The 26,776-nt window shown below is 42.6% G+C and overlaps 1 protein-coding gene across 3 annotated transcripts in view; it reads right to left on the bottom strand.

The window, feature by feature from the left end:
• Positions 1 to 26,776, bottom strand: part of Tcf20 (transcription factor 20) — a 103,703-nt gene that overhangs the window by 13,986 nt on the left and 62,941 nt on the right. For all 3 annotated transcript variants that reach the window (XM_015501833.2, XM_015501834.2, XM_015501835.2), the window contains one exon: positions 5,996 to 6,089. In XM_015501833.2, the coding sequence (XP_015357319.1) occupies positions 5,996 to 6,089 (94 nt within the window). The remainder of the gene's footprint in view (positions 1 to 5,995; positions 6,090 to 26,776) is intronic.

Here is a 26,776-nt window from a genome sequence, read left to right as displayed (position 1 = left end):
TGCACCACCATGCCCAGCCCACTAGCCACATTGCAAGTGCTCAATGGTCACATCTGACAGTGGCCATCATACTGGAGTGTGCAGATCTAGAGCACTTCCATCATTGTGGATCCCCTGAGCAGTGAGCTTTATCCCATGAGAAACCATATACAGGAGGCAGCCTGGGAGGGGGAGCAACAGAGCAACCATGGTGGGTGCCTGCTGTGAGCCTGGCTGCTGACATGGCTGGTGCCCTGCTGCACAAGAAACGTGATGGGAAGGATGTGGTTACCTGTCTGCCTGCCTGGATGCTCAGCCTAATATTTCTGAAAAGAGCATTAATGTGGGAGACCACTGCTTCTCAGCCACTGGCTGGAAAAGCCAATTTTTGCAGGATTTCCCATATAATAATCAAGCATCCAAACATAACATCCAAACATAACACTTAGAATTCTCATTTAAAAACCAGGAAACAGGGCTGGGGTTATGGCTCAGCAGTAGAGCACTCGCCTGGCATGTGCGAAGCCCTGGGTTTGATCCTTAGCTCCACATTAAAAATAAAATAATGGCATTGTGTCCAACTACAACTAAAAAATAAATATTAAAAAAAACCCAGGAAACTTTGAGTGGAAAAAACAAAAAACAAACACCAGAACATTCTGATGTAAAAAGGTAACACAATGAAAACAAGAAAAGGCAACTGGGCAACTGGCTGGCTCCTGAAAAAGGAGGTACTTTTGCAACGGAAGTCTCCTAGGGACACTCTAAAACCCAAACTCTCTGATACCTGAAGACTCTGTACTTCTTCCCTGGATATCGATCTGGTCAAATAGCACCCTGGCCACCAAGCTGCCCTTCAGCATGAGCATTTGGGCACAAGCACAACACTTCACAAGAATCTAACTTTGAAGTTCTTTTTGGTGGGGGTATGTGTACTGGGGATTGAACTCAGGGGCACTCAGCCACTGAGCCACACTTTCAGCTCTATTTTGAATTTTATTTAGAGACAGGGTCTCACTGAGTTGTTTAGCGCCTTGCCATTGGTGAGGCTGGTTTTGAATTTGAGATCTTCCTGTCTTAGCCTCTGGAGCAGCTGGGATTACAGGCATGCACTACAGTGTTCTTTTTAGCTGCTCCTCCTTCAGAAACTTGGAGAAGACGGAAGAGGGAAGGGCAAAAAGACAAGGATGGGAAAGGAAGGGGATGTGCTTAAGCACTAGTGAGGGAGCTGATGAGACTTCTGCCCTGGAGACAGGCTGAAAGGAACCCTGAGGTCTCTGCTTGCCTGCTGGTGCCTATTCCACCTGCTCCACACCTCTCTCCATTTTTACTCCCTCCATCTGATGGGAGGCATTATGAGGCTGGCTGGGTGAAGGTCTTGGGAGACTCAAGTTGAGAGGGCTACTTTCCCAGGTTGCTGCAGCTGTTGGACGCAAGCTTGCCCCACTCATTGGCAGCGCCTATGCCCTGCAGAGGAGTTTCCTTCCTCAGCAGGCATCACACTGCAAAATTCGCTCACTCCATCCCAACAGGTGAAATGCAGCCACTATGTGACAGACAATTGATTTATAATGAAAAGTACTCATTTTAGTTTTCATTCCTGTTCCCGGCACAGAGCTCTGAAAACCCTTACAATTTCCTAAAAATACGAGTGCTAGGAGAAGCTTTTTTTCCTTATATCTGGTCTTTACTTGGGCTCCTGATACATAGCTTCTAATCCCTCAGAATTTCCCAGGCAATAGGAGTGTCTTTCTTGGGTTCCTGGATGGGGGCTGGTCATCAGAAAAACCAAGCCATGATTAGAAGACTAGAACTTTCAGCTCCACCCCTCTTTCTCTGGAGAGGGGAAGAGGGGCCAAAGATTGAGTTAATATCAAACATGTCTAAGTGATGAAACCTCCATAAAAATCCCTGAACTGTGGGGTTGAGAGCTTCCTGGCTGCTAAGCACATGGAGGTTCCTGGAGGGAAGTGCATCTGAGGAGGGCATGGAGGCTCCATGTCCTTCCCACGTGCCAATGCATCTTTCCCATTGAACTGTTCCACTGTAACCTGCATAATAAATGGGTAAAGATAAATAAAGTGGGGCTGGGGTTGTGGCTCAGTGGTGGAGCGCTTGCTTAGCACATGCAAGGCCCTGGGTTCGATTCTCAGCACTACATATAAATAAATAAAATAAAGGTATTGAGAACAGCAAAATAAATATTTGGGAATAAAAAAAGTAAAGTGAGCTGGGTATGGTGGCACACTACTGTAATCCCAATGGCTTGGAAGGCCGAGGCAGGAGGATTACAAGTTCAAAGCTAGCCTCAGCAAGTTAGCGAGACCCTATGTCTAAATAAGATATTAAAAAGGGCTGGGGATATGGGTCAATGATTAAGCACTTCTGAGTTCAACCCCCAGTACCCAAACAAAGAAGAGTGTTGCTTGTAGTTGGTTCTAGCACACTGATCAAGCCTTAGAAAGAGGTCTTGTGAACCCTGATTTATACCTGGCCATTCAGAAGCACAGGTCACAACCTGGGGCTCGAGAGAGGCATCTGAAGTAGGCAGTTTGTGGGACAGAGCCTTTAACCTGTGGAGTCTACACTGACTCTGGTTAGTGCAGAACTGAGTTAAACTGTAGGACACATAGCTGGCATCTATTGGAGGACGTTTGCTGTGTAGAAAAACGGAGTATGGAGTATATGGTGAGTAGCATGAGGTTAGTCTTTCCTATCTCACACAAAACACTTCATGTTAAAGTCATTCCACAAACTGGGACTAGACTGGAACTCTCTCAGCTCTATCAAGAATACCTAAGGATGGGCTGGGGATGTGGCTCAAGCGGTAGCGCGCTTGCCTGGCATGCGTGCGGCCCGGGTTCGATCCTCAGCACCACATACAAACAAAGATGTTGTGTCCACCGAAAACTAAAAAATAAATATTAAAATTCTCTCTCTCTCTCTTTAAAAAAAAAAAAAAAATTTTTAAAAAAAAACAATCAATAAATGGGCAAAGGAACNCCTTTAAAAAAAAAAAAAAAAAAAAAGAATACCTAAGGATAAACCCAGCATGGTGGTGCACACTTGTAATCCCAGCTTTCTCATGAGGCTAAGGCAAGAGGATTGTAAATTTGAGATCCGGCCGGGCAAGGTACAGAGTCTCTCTATCTCAAAATAAAAAGGGCTGGGGATATAGCTCAGTGGTATGGCACCCCTGGGTTCCATCCACAGTACTACAGTGGGGTAACCAAGAATACCTATGAACAGCTAACACCATATTTTTTAGCTAATAAGATCAGAATGTCAGCTCTCAACATTTTTAGCCTAAATTTTACTGGAGGTTCTAGCCAGGGCAATGAAGCAAGAAAAAGAAATAAAGAGCATTAGATCAGGCAGGAGGAAGTAAAACTATTACTGTTGGTAGATGTCATGATTTTGCACATAGAAACTCATTATAAATTACCAGAACAAAACAAGTTGAACAAAGTTATAGGATACGGGATCAATATTAAAAAAAATCAATCTATTGAACTTTTTTTTTTTGGTGGGGACTGAACCCGAGGGGGCATTTTACCACTGAGTTACATACAGCCTTAGTCCTTTTTTTTTTTTTTTAACTTTTAATTTTGAGACATTCTAAGTTGCTGAGGCTGTTCTCAAACTTGGCAATCTTCCTGCTTCAGTCTCTTGAGTTGCTGGGATTACAGAGGTGTGCACCACTGCACTTGCCAATCCACTGTATTCAATACACCCTCAATGAATAATGCAAAAATTAAGTGTAGGACTGGGGTTGTGGCTCAGTGGTACAGTGCTCGCCTACCATGCATGAGGCACTGGGTTTGATCCTCAGCACCACATAAAAATAATAGATAGTATTGTGTCCACCTAAAACTAAAAAATAAATATTAAAAAAAATTCAACTGTAAAACGTATACTCTGAAAACCACAAAGCTGTGACAGACCAAAATCGAAAGGTCAGTCCATGACCATGGACTGGAAGACATAATACTATTAAGATGACCTTACCTGATATTTTATCTATAGACTCAATGCAAACCCTATCAAACTTTCAACAGTGTTTTTGTCTGTTTATTATTTGTTTTTCCAGATATGGCTAAGATGATCCTAAAATTCACATGGAACATCAAGGGACCCAGAATAGTCAAAACAATCTTCAGGAAAAAAAAAAAAATTTGAAAACTCAGTTTCAAAAGCTATGTTTTATCAAAATAGTGGGGTACTAGAGACAGACTGAAAGTAAGTTCACACATCCATCTATGGTCAATCAACTTTCAACAAAAGTGCCAAGATCATTCACTGAGAAAAGAACAGTCATTTCTACAAATCATGCAAGGACAACTGGATATCTACCTGGAGGAAGAATAAACTGGGACCACTTCATATGATATATAAAAATTAATTTAAAATGGATCAAAAAACTAAATTCAGGAGATAAAACTAAAAAACTCTTGGGGGAAAAAAAAAAAAGGTATAAATCTTTATCCAAAATCCATAGGTTTGATATGACACAAAAGAAAAACAAAATATATTAGACTTCATCAAAATTAAAATTGTTGGGCTGGGATTGTGGCTCAGTGGCAGAGTGCTTGCCTCACACGTGTGAGGTACTGGGTTCAATCCACAGCACCACATAAAAATAAATAAATAAAATAAAGGTATTGTGTCCATCTACAACTAAAAAAATATTTTTAAAAAATAAAATTGTTTGCTTTGGAGAACACCATTAAGAATAAAAAGAAAACTCACAGAATGGGAGAAAATATTTTTTTAATTTTTTTTTTTTTAGATATTTATGGACCTTTATTTTATTAATTTATTTATAAATGGTGCTGAGAATTGAACGCAGTGCCTCACACATACTAGGCAAGTGCTCTACCACTGAACCACAATTCCAGTCCTGGGAGAAAATATTTTTGCAAACTAAGCTCCATAGGTGCTTGTATCCAGAAATGCAAAGTATTCTTAAAACTCAACAATAAAAAGACAATCCAATTTAACAATGGGCAAAGCAAGAGACACATATCATCATGAGCCATTAGGGAAATCCAAATAAAATCCACAATGAAATACCATTTCATACCCACTGGGATGACTACAATAACAGTAATAACAATAAAAAAGACAGATAGTAACAAGTGTCGGCAAGGATGTGGAGAAATTAAAACCTAATACACCACTGGTTGTGATGTAAAATAGTGCAGCTATTTTGGAAAAGCCTGGCAGCTCCTCAAAAGGTCAAACACGAGTTACCATACCACTCAGCAATTCTTCTCTTGGTTAAATACATGAGAGTACTGAAAACACATGTCCTCATAAAGATTTATATGTGAATGTTTTACCATAACATTATTCATAAAAATAAAAAACTGGAAATAACCCAAATGTCCATCAACTGATGAATGGATAAATAAAGCAGTATATATCATATACAATAAAATACTGTTTGGCAATAAAAATAAACAAAGTACTAATACATGCTATAACATGGATAAACCTTGTAAGTAACTACGATATGTGAAAGAATCTGGTCACAAAAGGTCACATACTGTATGACTTCCTTTACATGAAATGCCCAGAACAGGCAAATCTATAGAGCTAGAAGGCAGATGGATGGTTGCAGGGGTGGGGGTGGGGGTGGGGTATCTGGGGGGAGGGGAAGAAAGTTGAGTGACTCTAGATTGATAGGAGCTTTTTTACAAGGTAATGAAAATGTTAAAAAAATCTACTGTGGTGATGGCTACACAACTGTGAGTACACTAGAAGACACTGAACTGTACACTTAAATATGCGAAGCACATGTGAATTAGACGAAGAAAACTGTTATTAAAAAATTACCCCCCCCCCCAAAAATTACCCCATTTTACTCCTTCATATTTATTCTCTGCATTCTTTTAGAATTTACAAACAGAAGAGGTCCAGGAGAGGCAAAAAGAACTGTAAAGAAGGGAGATGACCAAATTGTATGTCCTGGCCCTCTGGATGCCCTGGGCAAGGGTATGCGTTCTCAGCTTACCTGCGTCGATGGCACATGGGTAATGGTATCGGAAGGAGCAGCCTTTGTTGTAGCAGCCCAGGGTGGCGCCCGCCTCCTGGCAGTGGGAGCATTTCTGAAAGGAAGGAAGAAGCCAGGCATGTGAATATCCCAGATTTGCCTCTCTCCTGCTGGTCTTCCCCAGATCCTGCTGGCTAGACCTTGGCCAGTGTCTCTGTGGCTAGAGGAGTCTCTGACGGCAAGATGGGCTGGTCCACTTCTCACTGCTACTCGCTGACCATGCACAGGAAAGGATTCACAATGTGTTTTAAGGCCAGTCCTCACAAATGATCTCAAGTCAAGTGGAACACCACACTGGGGCGAGAACACTGACCCTACAGCACATGGCGGACACGCCAGAGACTGGTATGACCAGTTCTGCTGCTGATGTCCCTGGAGTCCACTCACTCACATGCCTGACACTCACTGCCATCATGAGCTGCCTGCAGATCCTGTGTATTTCTGCTGTGAAAATCTAGGGTAGGAGGAGAGGGTTAAGGTAGTAGAGATAAATATAAACCTTTTAGAATTAAAAGTGGAACTTAGTTTCTAGTTCTTATATTTATAAGATGTTATTTTTATTTTTGATCTACTTACCCCAAATGCCCAATACAAGTATATTTCCCTTTTCAGAAAATATAGGCTCCTGTATGGAAATGGTATTTTTATACATGAGTCCTATTTTAAATGCACTAGGAGAACTGCCATGAATTCCTGGCTAAGTGAGACATTATTCTGTAATTATGATGCTCCTCCTTATATGGTCAGGTTTTCTTAAAGTGGGACACATCTCTGTGGTTCCTGTGATGTGGGCTATGAATGCTCTTCCTGTCAGCATAGGAAATAGGTGTCCCATCGACTACAATCATATTCGTAACATTCAACCACACGTAGCCCTACTGAGGAAGGGTGTGGACTCTCTAGGTGGCCTGGCACACCCTGGAAGGCTAACTGAAGACAGGGACCTTTGTTTCTGCTTCTACCCAAAACAAAACAAAATGACCAAACAAACAACAGCAACAACAAAAGGAACAAAAAGCAAAAAGTGTTTCCTAAGCACTGAAGCTGGCTCAAGCCCTCCCAATACCAATGCTGATGGTTAACCAAGGCTGGCAACACTGGAGCCCACATCACTATATGTCAGGATGGCTGTGGTGATGCCCGTGGGGTAGGGGCCCCGTATCATCTCACTATAGAGATGAGATGGCTGAGGCACCAGAGGTGAGGGACCTTGTTCCAGGGTCAGAATGGACAGCAGCCTCCAGAGACAAATGGGAGAATAGGGCTGTAAGACAAGTCCTTCAAGAGCCTCGTCCTCCATTCACAAGACCAAAATCCTTCTGGGTGCCCCAAATCAATAAATGTGATCATGTGCCCTCATACCCTTGCCGAGAAAGCAAAGCTCATCAGGCGTGTAGTCAGCCAAGGGCAGTCAGCAGCACTTCCAGCAGCACTAGACAGGCTCCTTTTGTCTGTGCCACAGGGCACCTTCAGGAAAAAGGTCGTGTCACCAACTCGAGGGAATGAAGTAAGGCTGGTCTGTCAGTGAACAACAGGCAACCATTCCTGCTGCCTTTCTTACTAAGGGAGCTTGAGCATTCAGCTACCCTGAGGGCTGGGTTTCAGGCCCTCCCCATCCTGGTAGGGACTCTCAGTTAGCAGTGGCCATCTGGAAACAGGAGGCCAAGCATTTCTGGCAGGGAATTCTGCATGGAACGGGCCTCTGTGAAAGCTTTACTCCCTTACAGAGGGACGAGACAAGGGAGCAGGTCATCTTCTTGCTCAGTCTCTGATACAGGACAGCAGGTTCTATGGCAGTCATCTTATGATCACTAGGGGACAGTCCTGAAGACAAAACCCATCTGTTGGGAACAGTAGCATGACAAGATATGGATCTGGACCCACTGTGACACTGCTGAGCACCACACTAACCTCCTCCAGGACCACCTGCCTCCAGACTTGTTACATGACAAGATACTTAAGAAACACACACAGAGAAATCTCATTTTTAAGTTGTATAACTTGCAATCAAAATACCCTCACTGATACCGGAAGGGATCAACTATGTGAGGCAATTCTGTACAAGAGTTAAGTATGTGAACTCTGGAACCTACACAACTGGTTGGTAAATGACTCTACATTGTCTACTTCTGCCTTCCTGGCCAAATTCCTAACCTTTGTTCCCTCCATCTGCGAAAGTAGGAGTGACATAATGACTACACTGTGGAAACAGCCACATGCCCTTCAACAGATGAATGGCTAAAGAAACTGTGGTATAAGTACACAATGGAATATAACTCAACCTTAAAGAGGAATGAAATTATTGTATTTATGGGTAAATGGATGGAGTTGGAGAATATCATGCTAAGTGAAGTAAGCCAATCTCAAAAAAGCAAAGGCCACATGTTTTCTCTAATAAGTGGATGCTGATCCATAATGGGGGGTGAAATGGAGGAAAATTTGGATTGAGCAGAGGGGAGGGAGGAAGAAGAGGGGACAAGCATGTGTGGGGAAGATAGTGGAATGAGATGGACATTATTAACCCTACGTATGGATGTGATTGCATGAATGGTGTGACTCTACATCATGTACAACCAGAGAAATAAAAATTGTGCTCCATTTGTGTAATAAATAAATAAACAAAATAAGTAAATCAACCAATCAATCAATCCATGTATTTAAGAAGGGGGAAAAAAAGTGGGAGTGACCCACCTCAGAGCAATGTCGTGAGGGTAGAATGCGTTAACCCAGATTCCCAACAGTGGCTGGATCAAAAGTGCTCAGTAACGTGACCCAAGCTGACCACGTGCCAGGCATACACCAGATGATCTACACAGACCACTGCGTGAAAAGCAACTGCAGAGCGGGCCTTGTCACTACCCCAGCTCACAGACAAGGATCAGGACCTCAACATCTGCCTCCCTGTCCCCGCAGGGCGTCCCGAAGCTCCCCACTCTGACCAGCCCACAGACCACACAGCCCATCTTTTTCACAAAAGAAAAGTAACTCATGGCTCACCAGGAAGTTACATCAATAAAATGATGTTCGATTCTTTTAGCTAGAAAGCACAATTAATTTCCTGTGTTGATCCAAAGAGGAAACCCTGCAGGATACAGGGCCTTAGGGCCTTAAAGAAAGCACCTTAAAGACAAATTTAGTTCAGTAGTTCTCCAAGTGTGGTCCCTAGACAAGCAGCACCTTGGAACTTGCTGGAAACATAAATTCTCAGGCCTCATCTCACTAGTGTTATAACAAGTTCTCAAAGCCACTCTGAGGCACAAGAGTTTCAGAACCATTATCTATTGAACGCTTCCAAAATCAACTTGCCAACTTTTTAGATGCATAAAACAGAGACCTAGAGGGATAAATGACTGGCCTGATTCCAGGTTTTGTGAGAATCATTTTAGTGCTTTCTCCACTATACTTCTGTTCCCTGTAGAGCAACCTATAGATTATGGGTATGGGAGACAGAATTAGAGATGCCCCATCGATGTCCCAACGACTCCTTAACATGGCAAAAAGAAATTCGCAGATATGATTAAGTCAAGGCCTCGAAAGAGGGACAGTAGACTTGATTGTTCTGACAGGCCCAATCTAACCTCATAGCTCATAAAACCAAAGACCCTCCCCCAGAGTGGGTCATATTTGTAGGCTTTACGAAGACATGGAAATGGGAGCAGGGTCATAAAGATGCAAGACTGCTGGCTCTGAAGGCAGAAGAAAGGGGCATGAGCCAAGGAATGTGGGCAGCTGCAGAAGCAGGGAAAGGCAGGTACCCAGCCCAGCCAATACCTCAGCTCTAGCCCAGGGATACCCAAACTGGCCTCTAATGTGCATAACTGGAAGTTTTACTGTGTGTGGAAGTGTATGGCAACAGCAGAAAACAAACAGGATCAGATTTGGGATCGCTCACTTTCCTTTTACATCTCTAGTGCAACCAACTTCTCCCTCATGGAAACATGTACTATTTCACCCACTTTTTATGAGGCCAGTTTTGGTAGCATGAGGTCCCTGAAGAAGGGATGCTGAATTTGTACCTTTCTTCTAGATGAATAAACAGAGGCAAAGGGACCTGCTGAAGACCATACTGCTAGGAGGGAACAGAACTTAGAGCTGCAGCCTTTTTCCTTCTGACCCCAAGTTCAACATTCTTCACTTCATAGCACGATGCCTTCTAGTCTCCTCCATTCACTCAACTATCTACCATGTGAAGTACCTCCTAAGTGCAGGAGTCAAAGACAGAATACAAAAATTTAACTCTACAAAACCTCCCCTTATCTATTGAACCCTTCCATCTGCAAATCGATGCCCAGGCCAATGTTCAACTTCCAATTAGATTTTTATTCTTTGCCTTTTACCTGAAGAAGTAATTTGCACTGTCCTCCTCCTTCCTGCAAATAATAAAATCACTGCCCAGATGTTCTTGATTTCAGAGTACTCTATATTCCAGAGTGAACGATATTTATCCCAAGGTGAGCTGAGTTCCCCCCACACAGTGAGATGGGGGTGCTTTAGGCATAGTTTCTGAAAGTTACATTTTTCAAAAAGGAAACATCCCAAACTTCTGATGAAGGAATAAATGATCTCTTAAGAAATTTTTCATTTATTATGGAAGGGAATAAAGGCTATTTTCAAGCAACTCTGACAAGAACCCTGCATTTCTTGATGTTGTGAACTTGGGAAATAAATTATGAAACTTATTATTAGTTTCTGGGCAGGTTTAAATAGACCCCAGCCCAACCCTTTCACCAGAAATTGTCACTGTCTCAGAGGCAGGGCTCGCTGACTTAAGGTGGCAAACTGCAGGGGCAGAATCAACTAGGAGCTGACTGATCCTGCTCAAAGGAAAACTCCAGGGAGAACTGCCCATGCCTCTTCACTCCCAGAACAACTCTTTCCTCTGAGAGGGAACAGCCACCTGAGTGATCACAGTGCTCAGAAGGCATCTTGGAGCAGCTGCCAGTGCTGCAACAATGGGTCAGAGCATTATCGGTGCCTCGATGACGATCACGTCTGCAAGAACCTTGCTGACCACACACACCACACTACTGTGCCTTGTGGCTTCCATCCAGCACTGCATTCGCTTATTCATACTTAACTATTCAGGTTTGTCCACCCTCTAAACCATGCCCTGTGCACCCCTAAGGCCTGGAGAGCTGTAGGTATTGAGAACGTGAGCTGATGGAAGGACACAAGGCCTGGAGAGCACTAATGAGGTGACGCCTCAATAAGAGTAAGTGGATGCCGAGAGAGCTCGGAGAATGTGGAACAAGGTACTCATTTGTGGGGACAAGCAAAAGGCCTTTCCCTTTTAATCATGCCTTCTATATCTAGGACAGAAGGCCCTGCTGCCCTAACTATGTTCTCCTGCTACATGGGAGTCACATGGTCTACATTCAAGTAGGTGTCTAAGGTCTTGGGAGCTTCTTTCTTTGATGCAACTCTGCATCCTGTCAACCTTCTTTGAGGAGCTCTTCAGAATGTTGGCCCAAGCAATGCATGTTTTGGTCCTTGATCCTTGAAGCTAGACTCTACCCTCAGGTTTCTTCATGAAAACTCTTGCAGCTGCCTGGAGTACTTTGCTGCCTGTATCCTCACCAAGTCCTGGGAGAAAGGCATGTGCTCCTGTCCCAGGACTCCCTCCCCAGTCCATAACCACCGAGGTTTCACGTTCAACCTGAGGGCCAGAGAGATGCCCAGTTCTGCCTAGGTCCATTTGCTCAATGCTACTGAAGGTACAGTGCATGGTTTTAAAAGTTGCACTGTGTCCCACAGCTGATCAAGTAAATGTTGATTTCAGAACTCGAAACTATTACATACACATCTTAATAAGTTATGATGCTACAAGTGTAAGATGTCACCCAGTGAATCATGTTAGCAGCAGTCACTGGTGAAAAGCTCATTTTGTACTTAAAACAAAGTTCAGGTTGACTGTCTTTTTAGAATAATCAAATAATAACTGTAGTTGTCTAATGTGACTACTGTCCAGGTCCAAAGTAGCACAAGACTAGTTCACAAAGCAGTTGAGGGTATCTGCATAGTATGAGAGCCAAAAGCTACCACATCATTTTATCTTTGGTAAAATGGGGATGTTTGCTTTGCATTTCTTGTGAAATAACTGTAAAACATTCCATAAGTTAGCTGGGCACGGTGGTGCATGCCTGTAATCCCAGCAACCAGGAGGCTGCAGAGGCTGAGGTAAGAGGATTGCAAGTTTTAGGCCAGCCTAAGCAACTTAATGAGGCCCTAAACAATTTAGTGAAACCCTGTGTCAAAATAAAAAAGAAAAGGGGCTGGGTTGTAAATGAGTGGTAAAGCACCCCTGAATTCAATTCCCAGTAACCCCTCAAATCTATGAGCTAAAATGTTATATAATTGCTAGGACTTATTTTTATAAAATACATAAAATATATCTTCCTACATCTGTGTCACATTCTTGGCAATTGCTAATACCAAAACCATATATAATACACATCAAATAGTCTATTAAATTAAGACAATCTCAGTCATTATTTTATTATCATTATTATTTAGAACTCATTGTTTCCTTCTAAAATACTGCCTGGAACAAGCAGCCCCTGTAGGCATGTGCTGTCAGCCTTTTGGGGCATGCAGCTGCCCTGCATTGCTTTAGCAGTATTCCACCTCCACCAGTGAGGACAGTCAGCTCCTGCCCTCTCTAAGCACTGTCCCTCCCAGCTACTGTTTCCTATTACTCTCACTTAGTCCTTCTGTCCTTGGCCATTGCAGATGAACAGAGCTGTTTTTAAAATTTTCTGAAGCACCGGCATTGGAAGGAAAAGTGTTAAATGAATAGGAACTAAAACTACACATGACCATGTACAAATGAGATGCTAGCAGGAGCCCTAAGACACTGAAAACTACCCAAGAAAGGAACACTGGGCACAACCAGAATAGGTAAAAGTGCCCTGCTGGCTCACAGTTGAGCTCTGCAGATACCGCCTGTGTTACATGCTAAGCCATCCAGCTTCCTGCCCTAGGTCCCTGCCACTGCTCCAGGCCACAGCTCTCCCAGCTTGTTCCCACTCCAACTGGGCAACCATAGACTAATCTAGAATGACCTGAGGCTTCTGGATGTCCTGATGCCACAGGGACCTGAGATGTACTGCTGTCACAACATTCCCAAGAACCTGGCAGCTCACCTTCTCTGCCTCCTGGAAGTCATCTGCTCCTATCACCCAAGACCAAGGGGAAACTTTTAATTTGATCATCATTTTCAAAATATAAAATAATCTCCAATAAAACTGTTCATCTGGACTCTCACCTCCCCCGTCCTAAAACCTCCAATTAAAAAGTGGTTTTGAGGGCTGGGGTTGTGGCTCAGTAGTAGAGCTCTTGCCTAATATGTGTGAGGAACTGGATTTGAGCCTCAGTACCACATAAAAAAATAAATAAAATAAAGGTATTGTGCCCACCTACAACTAAAAAAAAAAAAAAATTTTTTTTTTTAAATGGTTTTGCAATGGGAGACTGAGATGTGCTTCTTTGGGAAGGCCCTTCAGGCCACATTTTGAACCTAATTGCAGTACATCTGAACTGAAGAAGTAGGGGCTGGCTGGTGAGTGGCTCCAGAAGCAATGCAAAAGCACAGAAAGCAGGACCAAGGTCAGAATCCGAATGCATCTGTTTTGGCAGCATCTCCCAGCTACAGCCCTGGTTTCTGTTTCAAACCAATAGGACAGCCTGTTCCCTTAATCCCCTCCTAGTCTTGTACCCACAGGTGGGACCAGCCTGTCTGCAGTTTATAGTGAAGTTATGTTGCTTTGAATCAGGTTAGAAGGCTTGAAATTAAAGGGCTTTTCCCCCTCATTAACAACGTCTTTCCTTATCTTTCTGTACTTCATCTGCTAAATAGAGGACGCCAGAATTTCTACAAAACTTGAGCAGATAAGAATATATTTAGAATACACACATCTTTATACAACATTTTTTTCCCATTTCATCATTCAGCAAACAAATAATGGAAAGTTACTAGATCCTAAGATGCAGCTGAAGAAGAATGTCTTTTCTCTAGAAGATTATATTGCACGCCCCCCCCCCTTTATTGTTGCCATTTTACCAATCCAGAATCACTCGTTCCCTATGTTGAAAGTAAGGTACATCTGTTGTGCCTCCATCAGAGGTAATGGTAACCGCTGTCTAACAAAGGTAAAAAAGCCAAGCTGGTACCTCTCTATAGAATCATGAAATGTGGGCTGGGGCTCAGTGGCAGAGCACTTGCCTAGCATGTGTGAGACACTGGGTTCAATCCTTAGCACTGCATAAAAAACTAAACAAATAAAGGCATGCTGTCCACCTACAACTATTAAAAAAAAAAAAGAATCACGAAATGCTAGTTGTTCTATGGAATATGAGGAAAGCATTTAACCTCCTAATGGGCTGTTCCATTTGCCTTATTAACAAGTCAACTGTTTTTTTTGTTTGGTACTGGGGGCTGAACCCAGAGGCACTTAACTGCTGGGCTACACCTCCAGCCCTTTTCCAAACAGGGTCTCACTAAATTGCTGAGGCTGGCCTTGAACTTGCCATCCTCCTTCCTCAGCTTCCTGAGACGATGGGATTACAGGTCTACACCACCTTGCCTGGCTTAAAATGTAATTCTGATTCCAGAGCATAAAACTGCAATTTCCAGGTAGTGGAACCGTGGGCTGGAAGAAAATTAATAAGAACTGGATCATCTGGTCCTCCTCAGTCCAGCTCTCTCCATTCCTCCTTTCCCTCAAATGTGCTGGTTTATCTAATAAAAGTGAGACCATATGATAACGACGTCCTTTATTCTCAGTGGTTTTTCGTTTGATTCTGAAGTTTCTTTGTGAGTGAATGATATCAATTTTATAAGTGTAATAATCTTCTCTTTTTATTCATTCAACACGTTTCATTGCATGTCTGTGTGCAAGGGCTGACATGAGGAGCCAGAGGCCACCTGGAACCAGCCCCTCAGGGACCTGGCAGAATGGTCTGGGAGCAAATTATAACCCAAGTTATGGAAGAAATAGCACTTTAGGGCTTACAGGTATTGTCCCTGCACTGGCTAAGGTGGTCAGGAAAGCATTGTTGAGGGAGTGTTGCTTGAGCTGAGTTGTGACAAATTAGGGCTCCATGGGGAAGTTGAGGGCAGAAAAAAGATTCCAGTTCTAGTTACTTTAGCTGACATTTCCTCTGTGAGCCGTCCTTATATTCAGTGGGATATCTTTCTTAGTTTATATCTCAAACACAGGCAGTCTAAAAACAGACAAAGACATGAAGTGAGGAAGACCAGCAGCAAGCTGGCAAGGGTGGGGGCTGCTGAGCTGCCCATGGAAGCTGTGTGGAGGTGGGATGGCAGCAGAGTTGCTCTAGGAGGGAAAGAAATTAACACCTGGCCCTGCCTCTCACTAGCTCCTGGAGCTTAGGCAGGTCAGTTTTTCTTTGGTATGGGAGGGTGCTTTACCATTGACCTACATTCCCAGCCCTTTCTTTTCTGAGACAGGGCCTCACTAAGTTACACAGGCTGGCTTGAAACTTGTGATCCTCCTAATTCTCCGGAGCCACTACCATTACAGCCAGGCAACCACCCAAGCCCGGTTAATTTCTTTAAGTCTTGGTTTTCTCAACAGTAAAATGGGGATAATACTCAGCTGGGAGAAAAAAGGGGGTGGGGGCTGGCAGATTTTGTTATTTTAGGATATTAACGGAGGCAAAAAACCTGAACATGCTTAAGAATGAATGACAAGAGGATTTTTAAAGGGATGTCTAGGGCATTCCTAAGGCATCCTATATAAAACGTACATGGCAGCATTCCTAGTCATTTCTGTTACTTTCCTCTCCCTTGTGGGATGGCTGGTCCCTCAAAACTCCAGAGCCCTCTGGGCTTCTCTGCAAAGTCATGGGAAGCTGGAGACTGGCAGCATCACAGCTATCCGGGAGGACCCGGCCTATACCACAATCTACTCCTGGCCATGAAGGTAAACCCAGGCTCATCGCACGCCTTCTGAGCCTTTCCCTTTGTCAAAACTAGAGCTTTTTTTTTTTTTAACCTGTCAGGCAACTTGTGTAGCTACTTATTTCCCACCCCCTTACCTGTTCCAATACAAACAAGTTATATTATTATTTCTGCAGTACTGGGGATTAAACCCAGGGGCAACTCTGCCACTGAGCTATATCCCCAGTCTCCTCCTCTTAATTTTGAGACAAGTTATTGAGGCTGGCCTTAAACTTGTGATCCTCTTGTCTCAGCCTCTTAAATTGCTGGGATTACAGGCAAACACCACTTTGCCTGGCTATCAACACTTTACTGATGATGATGTTCCACAACATGTAAGACTATGGCAGGTACAAATAATGATTTCTACCAAGGTGCCCACAAAGGAAAAAGTTTATAATTATCACAGATGAGATGATGTGTACCCTATGGATACAGCAGGCACAGACACTAGCCATTTTTCTAACTCTAATTCTCCTGGGTTGAGAGCCTTCAGGTTCAGCAATAAAAATTTAGGAAGGTAAAACAAAGCAATTTCCTAAATAAAAAGCATCCACTCACTACAATTTAAGTTTGAAGCCAGTCTTCATCCCCTTCTATATATTAAAACATTCCTCAAAAAGTCTTGGTTTAATCATTTTTCTGCTGCACAAGCTATACGTAATGTATTGCTATGATATTAACAAATAGTCTCAGAACTCCACTTAGCAAAATGCCAACACAGGTTTCTAATGATGTTCCTTTGGGTTAACCAGATTTGCTTTTTTTTTTTTTTTCCTGAAACACAATTTGCATTTTATTTTACCTTTAAGTATATATGACCCATTGAAATAATTCTAATCAGAGGGTTTCTTTTGTAGCCCCCAAAGAAAACTCTGCAACTTTGTTAAAAACATTATATATTTTGTCTAAGGGAATTATTCCCTGTTAAAAAGAAAAGGAACTTTTACCCTTTAAGGAGTTAGAAAGGAGAGACTGGCGCTGAAGCCTGGACTGGGTTGAAGGCAGTAATTAGCACTTTTCCTCTGAATAGAAGCTGAGAACCTGAGAAAAGGCTGAACCCAGCAGGGGCAGGAGCCCTGCGGCAGCCCTGTGATGAAGAAAGAGAACAGCCTTTTCTCAAAGTGTGGAGAGATGAATGCTTATAGACAGTTTAAAACACTGAAATTTAAGTTGCACAAGATCACGTACCAGCTTTATTTTACCCTTTGGTCAAAGAGTGGATTGGCTGATAAAGAGAAATGATTACATTTTGTGCTTTCTGAATCTAAAAAGGCAACTTTTAACAGAAATTTCCCATTAGGGAAGCGACTCTTGGTATAACCCTGCTCCTCTCAGAGGCTCAGCCCACCTGGGAGTTGAGTCTGTGTGTCCTTGAAAGCCAATTACTGGAAGCTGCTTATTCAAGAGGCACCCAGACTGAAATGTTTATGATTTCAGTAGCAGGGATGACAAACAATGCCACTATCAGACTCCTCTACCAAGATTTCAAATCTGGCAAGGAAGGACATACTGAAGCTCCAATTTCCCTTTCCTGTCTTCACTACCTCTTTTCCTGCTTGCATTTGAATTCCCTTTTCTTGCTCAGGTCTACTTCTACCTCACAGACCCTCTCATCTGTGTCTCTTCTCAGCAAGGTCACCCTATTCCTGCAGTGGGAAGTTTCCATGGGCAGCCTGGACAGGGACAGAAAGAGGAGGCATTTTTACACAGGGCAGAGTTCCCGCAGAAAGGAAGTTACTTGGCCTATAGTTCTAGAGGTGTAAGGTCTAGGGGCCTCATCAAGTGACAGCCTTTTGCTGGCAGTCTTGAGGTAGCACAAAGTGTCACATGGAAAGACACAGGGAGTACATGTATATGTTATGTCTCTTCTAGGCTCTCCCCCTCTTCTAATAAAGCTGTCAACACTCAAAAACAGGTGGTCAGGATTCAACAATAGGGGTCAATCCTAATTATTTCCTGAACCCCCCCCCTCCCCAAGCACCTCTAAACTTACTCAAAGGAAGTTTCCCTCCTCTCAATACTTCCCAATGGAGATTAAATTCAACACATGAAGCTTTTGGGGACACCCATCTATACCCAAACCACAGCATGTTTAAGCTACTAGTCTAGCTAGTTCCACTAGACCCAGTCAGGTGTTGGTGAGGAACATTTAATGAAGTAATAAGGATGAGACAGGGCATTTCAGGTCACCTGTCCTGGAAGCACTGTGGTACCCATACCTGTGACTAGCTTGCTAATATTGAATTCTGAGTTGATTCGTGTTTCTCAAAGGGTAACTCTGCCACCTGTACCAGCTGCATCCAAAATGAAGCATGTTACAAATACAGACTGAGAACTCCACCCTGGGAAGACTGCATGTGCAGCTCAAAGTCTAACAACTGTCAGGTCAGTCACCCTCAGGGACACATATATTTTCCTCTTCATCTGTTTTAACAGATTACTCCCAGATGAGGAAGATACTCAGCAAGGGGCTGATCCTCACTTCAACAGAAGAAAACAGAGTCTTGGAAATAACATGACCAAGATTAAAAACATTCAATGATTTTCAGTTTATCTATTCCCTCATCTCCAAATTTTTTTTTTGAACTGGGATTGAACCCAGGGGCACTTTGCCACTAAGCCACACCCCCAGCCCTTTTAATTTTTTGAGACAGGGTCTCACTGAGTTGCTAAAATTGGCCTTAAACTTTCAATCCTCCTGTCTCAGCTTCTTGCGCTGCTGGAATTATAGTCGTGCACCACTGCAGGGCTCCCACCTCCAATTTTTAAGTGTCTACTAACTGTTCGGACAGGTCAGGTTTATTCAACAACCTGACAAGGCAGCTCAGCTATTGTCCCATTTTTCAGGCTAAGAGACTGGGCTGAGGGGGACATTACAGTTTTCTAAGAAGCCAATTCCTAGGACTAGGAATCTCAAAGATCTCAAAGATTCTGTAGACATCGTTCCTCACCAACAACCGTCTCTTGTGTTTTCAAAGACCATCTGTTCAGAAAATCTGGTAAATCTAAGAGCCTCATGTGCTCTCTCCTCTGATCCCTTCTCTGGACAGCACCAATGGGTGAGAGAGAGTTTAGTCACAATGGCTTTCTTTCATGAGTGAGATTAGAAAGAGACAATAGGCAAATGATGGGATTAGCCAAATAACTGAACTGCCTGAAAATATATTGATGAGGCTGGGTGTGGTAGCACATGCCTGTAGTCTTCAGTGAGGATGAAGCTCGAGAATCATAAATTTGAGGCCAGCCTGGGCAACTTAGACACTGTCTCAAAATAAAAAATAAGAAAGGGTTGGGGATGTAGTTTAGTGGCAGAGTGCCTCTTGGGTTCAATCCCTAGTACCAGAGAGAAAGAAATCAATTGATTAAGAGGTTTCAAATTAAGGTGCTAAATAAAGGCAATACTTGGTGCTTACTGGTGGCCTCAGAGCTCCTTGAAGGCCCATGATGTGTTAATGTGTGTGTAGCTGGACCATTTCCTGGGGTTCTCCAGAGCTAATCTGGAAGGTCTTGAACAGTCTTCTAGAGCTGAACAATTAGGATTTTGGCATATTCACTTTAAATGGAATTCCCAGTGATGAGGTGTGTCTGGGAGAAGAATGCTTATCATACAAACCTGGCCTAAGGTGTCATAAGGAAGGAGCACGTCACTTTGGAGAGTATGGCCCATAGGTTAACACTAAAGACTGCTTCTGCCTGTGAGGGACCTGGGAGAGAGAGGGAGTGGCATGGAGAGCATCAGGTGAAAGGGCTCTTCAGAGTATAGCTTGAAGGGTGTGGTGGGTTCAGGGTTTCGGAGGACATAGGAGGAACTAACCAGGAAAGCAGAAAGGTGTGGCTCTTGATGTATGCTGACTTCTCCCAGTGCTCACTCAAATCCTCCAAGTCACTCCAACAGCAGCAGGCCACGCCTCTGAATTCGCCCCCACTCAGGCTACCCTTCCCAATAAGGTGCAGATTCTTCCTTGACCCCAGGGCCTTGTGGCACTCATGGGGAATTGGGAGTGCTGATGGAAGGGAGGCTAGAGCTCCACCTGGCATCAACAAACCATGAAGCACCACAGGAAACCCTTCCTTCTGACATGGCATACTTCCACACTTCACTTAGATGTCTAAGAGGCAATCTTAGACTTAACATGGACAAAATTCAAGTCCCCATTTCCCACCGAATTATTCTTCCTCCAAGATTTCCTGCCCCACAAAATGGTATTACATTACCCAGTGGCAAAAAGATGACCATTGTCACTCCTGGCCCACAGAGGCCAGAACAGGCTCCTGCCTACCTCTCCAACTTCACTACCCTCTCTTCCCTTACCCACCTCTCTTTCTTTGTTCCTCAAATCCACCAAGCACAGTCCCTCCCCACAGCCTGTGCACCAGTTGTTCCCTCTGCTTCAAGTGCTCTCTGGCTCTTTCTGCTATTCCCACCTCAGCTTCTCAAGGAAGCTGAGGTCCCCTATCTAACTCAGTTGCCTGATCATTTGGTCACGTTTGCCTTATTTTACTTATTGTTAATGATTTGTTCCTGGTACACAGAAGATGCCAACTAGATGCTGAGTAAATGAACTGAGTGCAGATGAAGAAGGGTTGAAAGATGGGACTGGTTGGCCATTCTTGAGTTTCAGAAAGATCTTGGTTATACAGAGGATGAACTAAAGAGGACAAACTAAAGGGTGGGGAGACCAAATAAGATACTACTCTGATGAGAAAGATGATGGACTGAATCAAGGGGGTGACAGTGAAGGAAAGAGAGATTTATGTTATTTAGGAACTAAAATCAACAGTATATAGTGATTGCCTGGATGAGAGAAACGGGGAAAAGAGAGGAATGAGATGGTTCCAAAATTTCTGGTTGGGACAGAGGTGATAGGCAGAGGATATTCAAGTCTGCATATTCCAGAATAGCTCCATGCAGGGCCTCTTCCTCCCCTCCTCCCAAGTCCAAGGGGGGACTGTTTTCCAGATGAACCATTTGTAACCACTACCACCAGCATTAAGACTCAGAGGACCCAAGAGGCAGACTGAAACTCATAAACAACAAAACCTTGTACAGAAGCCCTCTGTAACAAAGGCAGAATTTGTGACAGTGGTCCTTGGCATACTGTGCTTCACAAAGAACCATAAGAATAAGGAATTCAGATCAACCACGGGTTGTCTATCTCTCGTGCATTAATTTTCCCGGAACTACAAGTGGTGTGCATATATACATATGCAATTTATTTACATACAATTCTATGTAGAGTCATGGTCTTGTTAACAAAACATCTTAATGTATCTATACAAGTCTAGTCTAGCTTAGATCGACAATCATCTAAGTGCTGTTAGGCTGAGGTCCCTGGATGTTGTGGGGTCTGTGTAAGCACCCAGAAGCTTCACCTGACCTGAAGGAAGGAAGGTTGAGTGGACGGCTTCAAAGGCATGACTTGCCCAGAGTCTTGATACAGTGGGACCTATCATTATCAAAGTGACTTGGGGGATTGAGAATGAGTGCTAAGTGGTCTGACAGGAGAAATGGGAGTGCTATAGAAGCACTTGCTGCCTGAGGAGAACCAGGTGATAAATGAGCTGGTTTTGAAATCTATGTGTTTTTCATGAATAAAAGTGGATTCAGAGCCAGCTTGGTGGCACACACCTGTACTCCCAGTGACTTGAGAGGCTGGGCAGAACGATGGCAAGTCTGAGACCAGCCTCAGCAACTTAGCAAAATCCTGTTTCACAATAAAAAAAATTAAAAATAAAAAATCTGAGAATGTAGCTCAGTGGTAAAACATCCCTCAGTTCCATCCCAGTGTTGCTCCCACCATAAAAAAAAAAAAAAGTAAATTCAAATGCCCTGAGAAACTGCCTGAGTAGGGAGGTGCAAAGTCTTGAGCCAGCAGACACATGTCAAGTTTAAGAGGCTGCCCTTTCAAACTCAACAAATTCTGAAATTAAGGGAACTCTACCTAGAAATCTGCAAAGAGAATCATCTGTTGCTTATTCAAATTAACTATTACCCTATTGAAACCATTTTAAGTAATTTCTGTATAAAGAAACAAAGTAACTCACAAACCAGAGGTCTTCACCTGACATCTGTCTGAACCAAGATTTACACATCATGGACAGTTTTCAAAGTCTAGAACTATCTGGAACCTCCATGGAGCCTGTCATAATGAACATTGCCTGAGAATTTGTTAAACGAATGGCATTTTACAAAACACCCTTTCACTAGCTGCTCAGTAAAATGACCTGATTTGCTATTTTGTTGCCCTTGGTCTTGTGCCTCTGTTTGCATGGCAGTTCTTCAGTTATGTTTTCATAAGGCACACTTCTTGACAATAGTATGCTACAAACATTCAAGTTCTAAAATTAAGCATGCACAGCTGACATCACTCTGCTGAACCTGGCTTACTGGGACAGGGTCACACAAGCCTGGATTACCTCTTTATTTTGATTTTTACCCAATAAGGTTAATGGCAGGAACACATCTTTACTAAAACAACACGGGAGCACATCAATCCAAGGCTGATGCTAGACCATAATAATTTATTTTCGTTAAAGCCACCTCAATGAAAAGCCTCCTGTAGCTTGGTGCCCACCAAGACTACCTGACCTCAAGAAAAGTGAGTTTTCTCTTACAGCCTATCATTGTCTACAGATGAGAAATGGTAAGAGCTCTACTGCCCATGTAGGAGCCACTCCTGAAAAGGGTTCAACTCATCTGAACTCTCAGATGAGTTGATTTATTTTATTTATCTTCAGATAAGTAAAATTATTCAGACTAAGAAAATGTGTATTGAAAAATAAATGAGAAATAGTAAAAATTCAAAATTAATTATCAGTGAACAAAAAACACAAAATAGAGAATACCAATATCACTAATAAAATAAATGAAATTATAAAGAAGTTCTAAGAATTTTAAAAGATCTAATGATGTTTAGGTTGTGTTAGAATGTAGGGTCACATATTGTGTGGATGATCATAACTTGGCATGATCCTTTTCGGTCAGTCTTTGAGATAATGCCTATCAAAAGCCATAACAATGTTTATACTTTTTGACTGAGCAGTTCAAAATCCAAAACTTTTTCCCAAGATAGCTCCACAAATAAAAACGTTTTTTGCTGCACAAAAAGTAGTAAATTAACTGGAAATAAACTTAATGTATGAAAGTTCAGGAATCATTAAATAATTGGCATTTACCCACATTAAATAAGACAAAAACCTTCCACAGAATATAAAAATTAAAATTATAAAATTAAGTGAAAAGATCATACACAGATGTGCATCTTCAGTCTAATGACAGAGGTTTGCTGGGTCTCTATCGTGGACAAGTTCCTCTGTGGACCTCAGTTTCCTCATCTGGAGTGTAATAAGACCCATCCTCAGAGGGTTCCTTTGAGGTTTAAATGTGATTAATCAAGCATAGAGCTTGGAAAGCAATCAACACACTTCAGTCCTTAATACACCATAATTCCATCCTGTAAAATAATAAGTACAAGAACAAAATCTGGAAGAGGCAAACATGTTGGGTTATTGGTATTATGACTTTCTTTCACCAACAGTTCCATTAGTTTATAATATGAATACTACTGTTGTTTACCTTTATGTAAATAATATGTAATTTTTTTAATGAAAGGTATTTCCTGTTTCCACAACCCAGGAGAAGGACTGGGAAACCTGGTCACCAGGGTCCCATTCAGACACCGATGCCAGGCTGTTTTGTCTTCCCTTTTGCCTCTGCCAGTATCTCCTGCAACTTCCTGTGAGGAGAGCTGCTCCAGGCCTACAGAATAAGTGCCAACCATGGCAACAATCTCCACCTCCAGAGCCCATTCAAGTACCTCCATTCAACACACAAAAGTCTTAAAAACATTCTGGAATTCTGAGAAATGGGTGCTACTATACATGGCACGGGAGCTGCTGGGATTACAGGTGTGGCACCCAGCTCACATCAGTTCTTTCTGAACACAATCAAATAGAATCTTGATTTCCCACCATGCTTTCATATCTTTGGAAGTTATTTAAAAAACAAAACCAGTGAATTGCCCCTTCTGTTCCCCTCTTCCAATTGTAGTGTAGGTGGTGGTGGTGGTGGTGGTGGTGGTGGTGGTGGTGGTGGTGGTGGTTATTGGTACCGGAGATTGAGCCCAAGGGTGCTTAACTACTGGGCCACATTCCCAGTCCTTTTTAATACTTTATTTAGAGATAGCAAGGCCCTAAGCAACTTAGTGAGATCCTAAGTTGCTGAGGCTGGTTTTGAACTCTCAATCCTCTTGCCTGAGCCACTGGGATTACAGGCGTGCACCATGTCACCCAGCTTAGGCAACTATTAAAATGATAAATTCTTTGGTATCTTCAGAATTCTCTCTTTGGGATTTTGTTTTTAACATGATACAGACCTTGTGATTTCCTATTTTCCCCCTTTTTCAACTTGGATTTAAAAGTTCACTAGTTTTAATTCTATTTGGAAAGCTAAATAAAAATCAGTCCTTATTACAAAACAAAAAGCACTGCACTAGAGCCTGACCTGAATATGCATATCAGGCCAGACTAATTCCGTCTCTTTCTTCTGTCCACTACGTATTAGCTGCACACCTGTCTCTTCCTCTGCTCCCTGGATCCCCTGCTCATCATTGGTGTCTTGACCCCCACCCCTTGCTTGCTGAGCTAGGCCCTTGGCAGTTTCATCCCTGGCCTCCCCACTGTTCTCCACCTGCCATGTCTAATCACTGTTAAAATTCAACTGACTCTGAATCCTAAAACATTTCTGGGGTCTGTCCCCTTCTTCTGATTCCCTTTTCCACCATGTATTTGAGCCCCTGTACAAATTATCCCACAGTGTCTCAACTGGTCTCTTTGCATCTCCTGTCTCCCCACTTCTTTCCTGAATTTCCTTGATGAAACACAACCCTGGCCATGTGATCTATATGCTTAGAAATTAACAGAGGTTCTTCACTGCAAGTTAAAAGCCAAATCCTTACACTATGATCCTACCACAGTTCACATATTTTCTATATATTAACTGATTTGGGGGAATAAGAGATGAAGTGCGATGGCGAAGTATTTGCCATGAACATATCACACAGAGAATCCTTAATTATTTTGCTGATGAGTCAAAAAAGTTTACTTTAGTCAGGCACAGTGGCACATGCCTGTAATTCTAGTGACTTGGGAGGCTGAGGTGGGAGGATCCCAACTTCCAGACCAGCCTCAGCAACTTAGGAAGGACCTAAGAAACTTAGCAACATATTTCAAAACCAAAAATAAAAAGGACTGGGTATGTACCTCAGTGGTAAAGTACCCCTGCATTTAATCTCTAATCGCCCTCCATACCAAAAAAAGTTTATTTTTAAACAACTATTATCAGGTAGACTCTTTCCTTTGAACTTAGGTAATCACCATAAAAAAATGTACCAACTCACAGAATATTAATGCCTTTTGACTTTTTCCAATGCAAGGGATGAAACCCAGGGCATGCTAGGCAAGTGCTCTACTACTGAACTATCTATCCCCTCAGCTCTTAATGCTTTTATTTACTGTGTAAGACAAAAGACTATTCCCTTCCTTTTGCCTCTTTTCTTTTGGAGAATATAATTGCTGAGAGTATCAATGTTGGCTGATTTAATTTCATAAGACAGGTTAATACTGCACCTGAAATACCATAACCCTGCTCCCATAAAAAAACTTGAGTTTCCAGCAAGAATCAAAGTCAGAAGAAAAATGTTTATTTCATATGCAAGACAACTTCCTATGACAGTGAGTCCTGGACACTCCTGTGACCATCTGCCATGTGTGCTAGGAGGAAGGCTAATTGAGCTACAGCCTACTGAGGGAGTGCACCACCCAGAATACATCTTTACAAAGACCACCTGAGAACAGACACCAGTCCACAGTGAGCACCTTCTTTAAACCACCCCAACTACTGAAATGTACCAAACACACTTCCCTAAGCAGTTTCCAAAAAGTTTTGTTTTGTTTGGTACTGGGAGACCAAATCAAGAGTTTTGTATATGCTAGACAAAGCACTCTACTGAGCTAAACCCCAGCCCCTAAAGAGTGACATTCAATGCCTGCAGCAACCATCTTTATAGTAGCTGCTGTAAATTTTCATATTTTATAGATGAAGAGTGTGATATAATGGTTAACAGTCTTGAGCACATGTCCCAGGCAGGAGAGAGCAAGTACTGACCTCTCACCCAGGCCTCTTCACCACATCACTGAGAGAATGGCAAAAGCTAGAAAGGTGAAGTACACCTATGAGGGTAGTTGGAACTGCTTTCTGCCAGAATCACAAAAACCTTCCTACACAAGGCTCAGGAGCCTTGACCTAGTGCCACATGCCAGCCAGGGCACCCAGGGCTTAAGCCGACTCACCCAGAAGTACCTCCAAGGCTCCAACTTCAGATTGCCACTGACCTTCATGTAGGGATTTGGATATTTGAAATAAAACCTACTTTCACATACTATTTGATCATGTTAGCTCTTTTAACAGATTATTGAGAACTAGTTTAACATCTTGGGTATGAATTATTTGGCCTGATGTACAATGATGTGTTTATTATGACTTGTTTGTCGATACTCTTGTTTACGAACCCTTAGCATTTTCAAAGAATTAGAAGTTTTACTTTAAAATCAGTTGTAATTCTCACCTATCACCCTCCCATGTTTTAAAAAAGAAATAAAAAAACTTGAAGGAAAATTAACAGTCCTTTGATTCATCATGATATACATGCAATACAATTCAAAACTGAAATCTTCACTTTAAATTCCTTAGAATTTAGACAAAGAAAAGTAACACCCCC

This window comes from Marmota marmota, unplaced genomic scaffold (genome assembly GCF_001458135.2).
Source record: "Marmota marmota marmota unplaced genomic scaffold, marMar, whole genome shotgun sequence".
NCBI lineage: Eukaryota > Metazoa > Chordata > Mammalia > Rodentia > Sciuridae > Marmota > Marmota marmota.
Note: the sequence above shows the minus strand (reverse complement) of the source record. Positions and strands in the feature narration are given on the sequence as shown.